This window comes from Lepidochelys olivacea (assembly GCF_965140295.1).
Source record: "Lepidochelys olivacea isolate rLepOli2 genome assembly, chromosome: 8".
Classification (NCBI taxonomy): Eukaryota; Metazoa; Chordata; order Testudines; family Cheloniidae; genus Lepidochelys; species Lepidochelys olivacea.
The window spans coordinates 105,427,101-105,439,610 of record NC_140418.1 but is presented as its reverse complement, the minus strand read 5'-3'; the positions used below and the strand labels follow the sequence as shown (position 1 = coordinate 105,439,610).

At 41.9% G+C, this 12,510-nt stretch overlaps 1 protein-coding gene across 1 annotated transcript in view; it reads right to left on the bottom strand.

Annotated features, from left to right (window-relative positions):
- Nucleotides 1-12,510, bottom strand: part of EIF2B3 (eukaryotic translation initiation factor 2B subunit gamma) — a 136,045-nt gene that overhangs the window by 108,103 nt on the left and 15,432 nt on the right. The window contains exon 4 of the mRNA XM_084636893.1: nucleotides 830-989. Within this exon, the coding sequence (XP_084493019.1) occupies nucleotides 830-989 (160 nt within the window). The remainder of the gene's footprint in view (nucleotides 1-829; nucleotides 990-12,510) is intronic.

The following is a 12,510-nucleotide window of genomic DNA, read 5'->3' as shown; positions in this document are numbered from 1 at the left end:
CACTTTTAGATGTACTGAACAGACCTCCACCACATGAGCTAATGGAGTAAAACTGATAGCAACAGTAGCTTGTCAAAGCTGTCCCTGCCCCACTTCAGTCCTGTCTCTGCCCCATCCCTCACTCCATGTCCCAGACCCATTCTCCTCACCTAGTCAGTCCCTGTCTTCTTGGGCTTCTCACCACAGTTCTAGGCTCCCCTTCTCTGGCTCTTTGCCCAGACCCTTTTTGCCCAATGGGGCAAAAACTGCATGTCCCCTGTGCCTATGTCTTAGGAGACAGCCTTTAATTACATGATCACATACTATTTTTCCCACAGGATCCCTGCCTCTCTCAGTGTCTGGGCTGGACCGTGCTCACTTAATGAGCTCTTTCAGATTTTGTTCTACCCTCACTGCTCAATGTGCAGCTGCAGGTTTATTTAGCGCCATTTCTTAACTTCTGAGTGCTCGACTGAAACTGTAATAACGCCCTTCTAAGATGGCATTTTGTAGTCATTTATCTACCCTCGCTGTATAAAGCAGTGTTTCTTTCAGTGGCCTTCAGGGGAGGGATGACCCAAGCTTTCATTTCAGTCCTATTCTCTGTCCTTAAATCCTTTAGTCTAAAGAGGTAGCCGAACAAAATAGTTTAAGCTGTCTTCTTTTAAAGCCCCTCCATCTTGGGGCACACATTAAGGCCACTTGGTGGCTTGGCCCTTCCATTCTCAAATGGTGTAATATTATTGTTATTCTTTTGTATGACTTTAGTGCCTTGGAGCCAGGACCCCATTTTGCTGGATTTTTAGTTTGCTCATGTGCACTGAGTAGGAAGAACAGTTAGTCTACGTACCTGGCTTTTTCTTCCCTTTCTGTCCTGGTACCATTTCTGTGGGTTCATGAGCTTTTTTCATCAACATGGAGAGTGTCGCGTCATGAGCTCGAAACAGATCCACCACCTCATGTAAAGCAACATCTGTGATCAGATCACAGCTCAGTACCAAGACATCAGTCTGCCAAAACACAGAAGAAAAAAACAAACATTTCAAAGACACAAAATACCACATACTTGTCAACTTGGGATGCCTTAGCAACAAAGAGTCTGTAATGTTTCATGGCTTTCTCATTTGAGATCCACATTAAGCCACCAGACAGAGTTCCAGGTGTATGTTTTTACTGGCATGAAGAGGATATCTAGTGGTAAGGTTACTGAATTTGTTACCATTGCCAGCACACTGCCAAGAATGGGACATAAAGCCCATGGAAGCATCCAATTTGTCATCCTCTCTTGGCAACCCAAGGAGCAGGATTATGGACACACAGATGAGTTCACAGCCTTCAGTGCTGCCATTAAGTTCTGCAACACTTACCATGGCTATATTAAGTTAATTAATAATAATGACCTTTCTGGAGTAATCTTAGTAGTTAACTTCCCATCTTGCCTAAACAATTTAAAAATGTATTTCAATGAAGTCACTCTTATTGGAAAAATCAAATGCTGGACAAATCTGGCCCCTGATTTACTCAGACATCACACCTCGGTTTGCTCACTTTATGAGTATGCCTTCTAAAAGCCAACATCATCCTGCAGCAAATTTTAATAAGCAAACTCCTATTACATTTAACTTTGATCTCAAAGGATCCCAAAGTGCATGGCAAACTATACAAGAGAACCACTTCACTCACCAGTGAAGTACAGCCACTTCTGAGGTGAAATACGACCGATTCCCCGCTATTGCCAATTACAGATACGCATGTCAGACCAGATGCTCTCTTGTTTAGGATCCGCTTTCAATTTCCTATGAGTGGCAGAATACCTACTTTTCCAAAACCAACTAGTCAGACAGCTATCCTCACCTCATTTAAATTGCTCCTAACACCCTATTTCTAGAGTTTTGCCAACAGAAAAATTAGTGAGTTTGGACTTTATTTATTAAATTCATTAATTATTTTGCTCCTAAATGGCATAATCACAACATTATGTTTCAGGGACACAGTTCTTCTTCCCTCCCTGGTGTTTGTTGTTTTCATTTTTTCATCAGTCCATCATTTACTATGTAAGCTCTATGGCACAGAGACACTGATGTTTTTTGTGAAGCTCCTACCACACGATACGTCACGGTGATAGGAGTTGAATTACTTCAGCCAATATTCCTGCTTTAACTGTGACCACCACATCAATTCAAAGAGAAAACATGAGTGTGCACTTTTTCGTTTGGATGGGATTGCAAGACAGCCCTTTATCCGATATTAGGAGATACAAAAGTCACAACTAGGAATAACTTTGAGGTCTGATATACTGAAGGGCCTGCAGAGTCTTTCCCCAAAAGGGTTTGGAGATTTTCAGGTGTTCACCTGCAACTTCGGGGAATGCCACAGACTGTGTCACAGCTACAGTGTTAGCAGGCCGCGCATGGCGACGGCTGGTACTGTGCATGGCCATGCCTATCATTTGTAGCGTAGGTTATCTGCACAAATAATTTATTATTATGAAGATTATGGCCCCTTCATTTGAAGGGATAACATCCAGGTTGGAGGTCTGACGGGTCCAAATTGTGACCTACCTCTCTCCGTCTAATATTGCTTTTCAAAATCCATATTTTATATGGAGGTTTCGCCTAGGAGAAATGCTATGAGTATCTCATCTGAAAAACAAACCAAACAATCCAATGTCAGCTGCCCTCCACTCAAGAGCAACTCTACATCCAAACCAATATGTGCAAGCAACGATTTCAGCCTCCAGCTTTATGACTGCAAAGAGTGAAACACGCAATGAATGTTACATACTCTGAAAGACGGTCAGTCTTTCTAAGCTGTAAAACTTCCAGATATTTGGCTTTCTGCAAGAGCATGAATTTAGTCGCAATACTTTCAAAGAAGGGCAAGGATTTGTCAACGGTGTTTAAAAACAGACCAACTTTTCTTCTTCTACCTGATTTTGTAGAGGGAAAGGAGCCCTGTTTAAATCTAAATGCATTCACAACAATGGTGAATAAAGAGACAGACCAGACATATTGTAAGGAACGACTATCTTGACTTGTAAAACGAATCTCATAATTATTTAATATTTTACTAAGTGCTTTAATCTATCATTGTAGTAAACTGCCAACAAGCCTTTCGTAATTGTGAACAGGCCCCTGGGTTTTTCCCCTCTCTCACTTTAGGACGAGCTTTTGCAAAGACTGAATGCAAGACCCCTGAGGAGCACAGGGGAACAGAACCACCAAATGTCTGGTTGCCATCTGTTCTACCCATTTACTCTCCCAATATGTAAATAAACGTCAGCGAGCACAGGGACCAGTGAAACACACAGCTGCTCTGTAAAGCCCACATTTCTGCCTCTCCTCCTGATGAGCAGAGCGCTGGCCTCAGAAGCATGCTGAGAATACACCGTGAAAGGCTCTTTGGGGACTCAACAGCCTCCCCTTTGAAACCCCACTCCCCCCATAAATAAAGCCCTCACTGTCTAATGGATGCACTTTTTTCCAGCATTGAATCCATGAAAGAATACACTAATGGCTGAACGAAAAAATAAACCCTACTAGCACCCTCGGAGAAGTGCGTGTTTTTCTTTACTTTCTTAAGGCTGGTGCAGTAGAAAGAAAACAAATGGCTCAGCTTGTATTTGTTCAAATATGTACTCCACAGACGTACTCTAAGTACAGGGCACAGGCCTGACAAAGCATCGATATAAAGGAGACATACTGTATGCACACATGGGCATTCACGTCCCTTAGCACTCAATTTAATGAATTATGCAAACACTGAACAAACAACAAAATCTTAATGAAATTAAATGCAACACTGATTACACCAACCCCAAACTATTATACAAACATGATAAGCAACATGAACTGATTAAAAAAAACAACCCAGCATATGTCATACTTAATAAGCACACACCCTGCAAGCTCAGTCACTACAAGGGAAAGAAAAAAACAAGCAACTTATTATTCAGACTGGGTCGATAAAAGATGAGGTGAAGATAGCCCAGGCAGGGATGATGGTCCAGTGGTTAGAGTGGTAGCCAGGGAATCAGGAGACCCTGGCTCCACCAAAAATCTCCTGTGTAACTTTGGGTAAGTCATTCAGGGCTTGTCTACACAATGCTTTAATCTGTGCCAGCAGGGGGGGTAAATTCTAATGTGCACGAGCATGTGTGCACTAACTGGCTTGTATGGATGCTGCTGTTGTATATTAAAAGTTCCCTGGTGTACATTAATATAGTCCTGTTTCAAAACAGGACTACATTAATACACACTAAGGAACTTTTTAGTGCGTGCCAGCAGGGTCCACGTGGACTAGTTAGTGAGCGAGATGCTGATGCACATTAGAATTTACACCCCTGCAGGGGTGCATTAAGGTACAGTGTAGACAAATCCTTTGTTTCTCAAATGTTTAGTTCCCCATCTGTAATATGGGGATAACAGTACTTCCCCACAATGCATTATAACTGTGATGTATCCAGATACTAAAGGGGGCATGTAAGTATTCATCTTCTTCTGTGTGCCTTAAGGACAGCAATGTTAAATGTCCAAGTCTAGGTTGGCGATCCAATTGATTGCTTCAGGTGATGTGGAGCGGATGGCAGAAATACCATCAGGATATGATCGTTGGGGACACTGTTCACAAGGTGTTCCACAGTTCAGTCTCTTTCCACAGCCGCAAATAGAATGGTGTCTCAGCCGCCATTTATGGAGGAGGTAGGTAGGTGCATCTGCCATGTGATGTGCAGAGGCAAATCACAGTGGATCATTTTTCATGGGGGAGAAAAGCCACTGGTTTCTTCAGTTGGGTCCTTGATCAGCAATTTGTTCAGGACGTGAATCCTTCCACTTTGCTTGCCATCAATCTTTGGGGGAAACCCGGAGTTGTCAAGCTCTTGCACTGCAAGCCAAAAAGGTTTTCTGAATTTGAGTCAGACTCTTGGTATATTATGTAGGTCTTCATGTGTTGAAAGATCCTTGTTCCCTTGAATACAATGGAACTACCAAAGGATTCTCATAATAAGTAAATCCCGCGCAGCCATAACAATGCCCTCAGCACAGATAAATTTCCGTGACGACTTTCAGGGAAGGTCGCTGGTGACCTGGTCACCAAGGAAAATGCAAAACCATTTTCCAAACTCTTGGGAAGAATTTTACCATTGCATTGCATGAGATCATTTTGATGGCTTTCAAGAGAAGGGCGTTCCTCCATACAGTGTCATAGGTGGCAGATAAGTATAAGAAAGCTGCCCCAGTCTTAAGTTTTAACTGGAATCCCACCTTGATGCATGTTTTTAAAAGGCGAATACTTGGTCGGTGCAGCAGCAGCCTAATTGGAAACCCAATTATTCATTCAGCAACATTACTTCTACAACCGGCATAAGCCGTGCCAGTACTATTAGGAAAGTATTTAAAATGTATTTATCCATCACACCATACCACACCAGCCATCAACAGGAAGACAGAATGCAATCCAAAACATCAAGATATTCATGGAAGTTTAGATGCCATGGTGACAGGCATCATAAAAAAAACTTTAGTGTGAAGTTCTTGCCAATATGTCTTCTTAAACCCTGCCCACCATGGGATGCCTACACAATGAAGAAAATAAATCCCCAAAAGAGCATCTTAATATTTCAACACGAGATTGATTTAAAAACAGAAAACACATTTTGAAATGGAACTAATTCACAATATAGATCAAAGGAGGCATACAACAACTATATAGTGTGATATCCCAGCCTAAATCAAACCCCTTGGATTTGCTCACACCCTGCATACAATGGACACTGCTAAAAACTCAATGTCCTACTCAGCAGTGATTGAAGTATCTCTCCTGTTCTAATAATAGGAAGATATCAAGGTAACCACAGGCTACTGTCAGGGAATGTTCAGTTTTTAATAGCATCCATTATAGTTTTTCTATCAAGTAAATTTACAGAAAAAGGGCTGGACCTTTGTAGACTAAAAACAGCCACCTAAACACGAGTCCAAAAAATGAGAAAACATGCTACACGGAAAATCTCTAATTCAGACAAGATCAGGGTTAAGAGAAAAAGAACAAATTTCAGTAGTTGCATTTACAATTTAAATTAACACATAACCACCGGGGGAAAAAGAAAAGGAGGACTAGTGGCACTTAGAGACTAATCAATTTATTTGAGCATAAGCTTTCATGAGCTACAGCTCACTTCATCGGATGCATACCAGGGGGAACAAACAGTTTCTAAGGGAACTAAAGAAAGACATGTTAAATGCAAAAAATAATTATAGTAATGCAAGATTACAATTGAGATGTTACAGGAACAAAAGGCAGGAAGTTGAAAGGTTTGGTTTCTACAGCAAGCACAACTCAATTTATTTGAACAAATGAAATATTTTGCTTTACTTTATATGGCATTCATACTTTAATATAGTACAGTATAACCAAAATGGGGCCAAGTTACAGTTACTGTTGGAATCAGGTCTTTGATGTTCCTAACTTTTGGGAAGGCAAAATCTTAACGATATGTTGCATTATCATCAGATTTTGTATCAAGTGTCCCTGTAATTCTAAAAATGGAGGAAAGAGAACAGTTCTGCTGTGGGCAACTGCTTCGACTAAGCACCTGCCTTCCATAGGAACTGCATTACCCACCATGGCTCAAGTTAAGAATCTAATTGCATCCAAGGAGATAGCAGAACCTGCTGCCCCCTCAGTCTCTAAAGATCCCCTCCAATAACCACATCCATGACCTTTTTAGGGTATTTGAGGCTCTTTGGCTGCTGCTGTAAGTGCAGCAGGGAATCTGTACGTAACCTTCTGCTTTGATTTTTCAGAATCTATAGGACTTTGTTACTTACTCACTGAAACGTCCACCTTTGGTGGGGAATTCTCACTGCTACTCAATGGCAGCATTTAGCACCAAGCCAAGATTTCCTATCTAGTAATAAAATAAAATAAAATAAAAAATGGTCACCAGCTGTGCACTGAGCCTCAAGCGCTAGAGTTTACTGGTACTCTAGAACGTTAGCCACTCCTGTGAGTATAACCTCAAGCAGTTTAGGAGGATAAATTCTGTCCTACAAGGTTGGCTCTTTCTAATGGGGACCCAACGCTTAGGCTCTAGCCTGAACATCTGCAACGCAACTTTACAGCCCCACAGCCCGAGCTCTGAGAACCCGAGTCACCTGATCCGGGCCAGCCGTGGATGTTTAATCGCTCAGTAGATGTACCCCAAATCAGAAAACTGTTCTTCCTCAGCGGGCAGGGGATGAAGACTTAAGAAGAGTCCAATCCCTTTAAAAAAAAAAAAAGATATAGTTTCTTCTGGAAAAAGCGGAAGAAATAGGGAAAGTACCAGGAGCCAGGACAGGCCCCTGAACTCCCAGGTGAAGCTGTCTTGAGGCCATGTAACCACTTTCACCTATATAACCTGCCCATTTCACTGCCTGTCCTCTGCCACAGTGAGCTGAAGGAAAGCCATCAAGGGCTTGGGAGGAGACCCAAAGCCTGTCCTTTAGTACGGATCATCCTGCCCACCATCTCAGGAGGGATCTCACAAGGCAAACACTGTTCTATCTTATCTCAACGTCTCAAGAACAGCCGTGCAAAACTCCAATTTTTTAAAGTTCACACAGGCAGAGAATAGGAATGAATCGTTTCAGCCCAGAGTATATTACCAAAATTGACATCTGGGATGGAAAAGATAACTTAAAAAAAACCCTAAGCACCTGAAAACAGGAGGTTATGGATGAGCATATTGAGTTCATGAATGTATGCTCTCAAAACAGAACTTCAGTATAGTGACATTATTATTCAAATGTGGGAAACAACCACAAGATTTGAAGTCTGGAAAACATACCTTATAATACATTCATTTCTCTGCTCTTGACAAATGCAACCTTTCCCCACTTCTATACATTCAGGATGCTGCTGCAAAGATCATTTTCCTATGGCCAAGTCAACCCTCTCTTTGCATCCCTTCGCTGGCTAATCCTTCTCTATGCATCAAACATAAGTGACGTCTTCATTTTCAAGGCTCTTCACAGCCCATCCCCACCCTCCCTAGCATCTCTCACTACTTAGATGTTGATTCCTGCCTCCAATTAGCCCATGATACCAGCCTCCATTGCCCACTTGTTCAATTTGTGCTTTCTCCTATGCTGCCCCTATGCTTGCGAGGAGCTGCCCATAAATATCCAGAATGCTACCTCATTATCTTCCTTCAAAACCTGCCTGCAAACTCCTTTCTGTGATGCCTACAAAAAACCTGATGCTGGTTAGGTCACCAGTGGGCTGAGACCATAGCCTGTCATCCTGGCCAATCTTTCTCATTGGGTCCTTGTATTCCCCCATCCATATCCATCTGTTGTCTCCTGTCTGATCTTCAGAGTGCAAGCTGTTTGGGGGTCAGGGATCATCTTTTTGTTCTGTTTTTACAGCATCTTGCACAATGGGGTCCTGACCTTGACCCCTTGATTAGGGCTCCAGGCACTACAATAATACAGATTAATAACAATACAGGAGATCAACTTATTTAGTTAATTGGGGAAAAGGTTAAGAGGGGATTTGATCTCAGTCTATAACTGCTGACACAGGGAGCAGACATCTAATAGTAGGAGGGCTCTGTAATGGAGCAGACACAGGCATAACAAGATCCAGTGGCTAGAAACTGAAGCCAGCAAAATTCAAACTGGAAATAAGAAATATTTAAGAGTGAGGATAAACAACTAGTGGAACAAGTTATCAAAGGATGTGGTAGAGTCTCCATCATTTGGAGTCCTTAAATCACGATTAGATGTTTTTCTGAAAGATATTGTCTAGCACAACCACAAGATGTTGGGCTAAATGCAAGAATCACTAGGTGGAATTGTCTAGCCTGTATCATGCAGGTCAATCCAGATGATTGTAATGGTCCCTTCTGACCTTCAAATCTATGAATATAAAACAGCAGCAGCATGCAAGATGAAAAGACACATAAGTAACAGAGGCCTCGAAGATCATTTCTTCAGTCATTATCAGTTTGATTCTAAAATAAAATACGCTGCTTTTGGGAGGTGCAGGGGAGAAGGAATACGTTTATCTCCCAGATCAAACCCTCAAAGAAGTCACTGTGCAAAGAACAATTTCAGCTTTGCTTTGACGAACAGAAGCACCATGGCCTCGTCAGTTCCACGTTATATTCTAGGCCGAATGAATCACTGAGACCTTGAAACGTACTCAACTGTATAGGGCTTTCAGAATGTCCTCCTTTGAACCAAGAGCTATACCTTCCCCCAGAACTGTCCATGATGACATGACTGGCCTGTACAGGAATAAAGAGAGCTGCCAGAGAGATAAATCAAAATTATGGGTGCTCAACCACCAATGTAATCCAACCCATCGTTCTGCTGTATCCACTCTCTTTGAATATTCCTAAACCAGTTTGTTCTCCAGGTCAGCTGTCCAATCTTCCGCCACGTTTGTTATTAAATAAGGCTTTGAAATCTTCATAGTTTTCTCCAACATCATGCAGCTTTCCAGAGTCCTCAGATTTCTTGTCCAAAGTGATTAGTGAGGCCTAAATGACAGAAGAATGCAAGAATTTCTTCAGATAAATCTGGTACTTGGTGAAGTGTCACTTCTCCAGTGTCTGGCCAAGTAAAAACAAATGCAGAAATAGCTAGGTCTCGAGCAGACACACAGCTGAATTCTTGGGCAGCAATTTCAGTTACCCTCAACATGACCTTCAACAAGGTAGAAGACCATGGAAGAAGGGTAATAAGTAAAGGGCATCCTCAATCTCATACCATTGAGATCATGTCTTTCCCCATCATCACCATTTAACTACAGCTGGTAACAGCACCAAACTGCAAATTCAGAAAGGAGAATCCCTTTTGGGGGATCATTAAGAGGACGTGTGTTCATTTTGTTGTCACCTACTCCCCCACTCACTTTCCAACAAACTGGGACTACCTAAACATAAGGTTAACATGTAATTTCCCATTACATCATTTTTATTTTCCTCAGTTTAACTCTTGGATCTCAATTCTTCTGTTTATTTGTGATCAGTTTAGTGCTTATAAAAAATGCCACTCTTCATGATAACCGGAATTGGTGGACAGAGCCCAGCAAAGCAACAAAAGCCTTCACCCCCCAGGTAAGGAATTGGCCAATGAACCCAGAAATCAATCATTTACAGGGAACAAAATGAACGATCAGGGACAGATTGAAGGTCAAAAGATAAAAAATGAAGGCACTGGATGGGGACACCAAGCAGAGAAACCTAGACAATGACCACTGCTCCGAGGTGGCATCGCAGAAGTCCATGTACACCACCCAAAGGAACTGCCAGACTGCCAGTCGCACAGAACAAAGTTCTCTATTTTTCTTGATAACAGGAACAGCATGGACAACTCTCTCATCCTAAATATGGCCCCAAACCTGACTTGAAGGGCCCAAATCTAGGGTGAGAGAATAGTTAGGTCTCCAAGGCTCATTCAACCCTTGGCCTCTCCACTGAGATGGCCAAGAAGGTTGCCAATTACTGGCAGCAGTGTCTGAGATACTGATACATTTGTGTAAGAACATAACAGCCATACTAAGTCAGACCAAAGGTCCATCTAGCCCAGTATCCTGTCTTCCAACAGTGGCCAATGCCAGGTGCCCCAGAGGTGATGAACAGAACAGGTAATCATCAGGTGATCCATCCTGTCTCCCATTCCCAGCTTCTGGCAAACAGAGGCTAGGGACACCATCCCTGCCCATCCTGGCTAACAGCCATTGAACTAGATTGTGTAGACTGTGAACTAACATTGTATAGATTTTTACACGCTCATAACAGCAGAATATCTCCTGGGAACAAGGTCACCAAACTCATTTCATACAAGCCTCTGAATATGCATCAAATGCAACAACTTTTGATCACTACAAATATGGATTTGAACAAGCAACCTAGAAGTGAAAGGTTCCGTATTCCATTATCAACCTCAGAGCCATACAGTCCTTTACTCTCAATTCCTTTAAAACACTTCGTCTGTATACCTCCATGAAAGCTGGATATAAATATTTTTTAATAGAGGAGTTCCAAATGGGATTTATTCAGATTAATTTTTACTTAAGACTTTTTATGTTTAAAATATTCCCATTTCAGTCATATTAATTCTTCCTAAAACACACATTGCAAGAAAATATTTATACAAAAGTTGTGATTTATTTTAAATAAGGAAAACATTAGATGATTGCAAAGGCTTCACTGATAAAGAGGAAGACTATTTTAACTTCTGCTGTTTATACCATTAAATGAAAACTATAATGGTAGCACACAAAGTCTGCACTGCTATGGAATAAAATCATTAATTTTTCAGGATCACTTTAGCAAAGCTATTTTAATTAGATACTTTTGTAAAGAGTCTACTACTTTTGCAATTCAAATACCATCTTGTTTGTGAAACTCACATGGAAGTGTACAGGAGTGTCTAGATGCAAAAACATATTAACATAGGCAAAAAATATCGACAATTAAAATCTATAAAGGACTTCCAAGTGCAAACAAGCTTCAGAGAGGTACAGTCTAGTGGACTCAGCACAGGACTGGATGCCTGGAACTTTAAGCCCTCAGAACAAGTGATGGGGCCATCTAGTGACTCCCTCTAGGACCTTGCAAATAGCTGTTAAACTCCCTGCTTCATTTCATCTTCCCCACATGAGATTTTGTGAGGACTTAGCATTTGCAAGGCACTGTAAAAGCATCAAGAGTCAATTATTCACAGCTCTGCAGGTCAATATCAATTGCCTCATGCAAGCTTCTAACATTTTGTTGCTAATCCACAGTAAACAGGCAGCAAAATAAGTAGCCATATCATTTTAAAGGATGGGCTATCACCAGCAGGAGAGTGAATTTGTGTTGGGGGGTGGAGGGTGAGAAAACCTGGATTTGTGCTGGAAATGGCCCACCTGATGATCACTTTAGATAAGCTATTACCAGCAGGACAGTGGGGTGGGAGGAGGTATTGTTTCATATTCTCTGTGTGTATATAAAGTCTGCTGCAGTTTCCACGGTATGCATCCGATGAAGTGAGCTGTAGCTCACAAAAGCTTATGCTCAAATAAATTGGTTAGTCTCTAAGGTGCCACAAGTCCTCCTTTTCTTTTTGCGAATACAGACTAACACGGCTGCTCCTCTGAAACCATTTTAAAGCCGTGCAACTTTGGGGTTGTTGGTTTGTTTGTTTAAGTTTGGAAAAACAATTTAACTCTGGAAATGTGCCAGACAGAACACGATTAGAGGGAGCCCTGTATATAGCCACCAAACAGGTACAAGGACAACAGCACGGCCTGCTTCCCCCACACAGCGTCACCAGCCTGCTTCAGAGTTCCCATGGAGCAGGAACGGGGGGCAAGAGCTGCCTGTCAGTATCTGTACTTCACCACGAAGACTGTCAGCTGCGGTGACTGTGGTTTGGGGATGTCCACTGTCCATTAGGAATTGGACAATGACATAGAACCCACAATTCATTTCACCCTAGCCATCCAACAGCCATCAGACAGTGGTATCTCTGTCACTTCTGCCTTGGCTGGACGTGA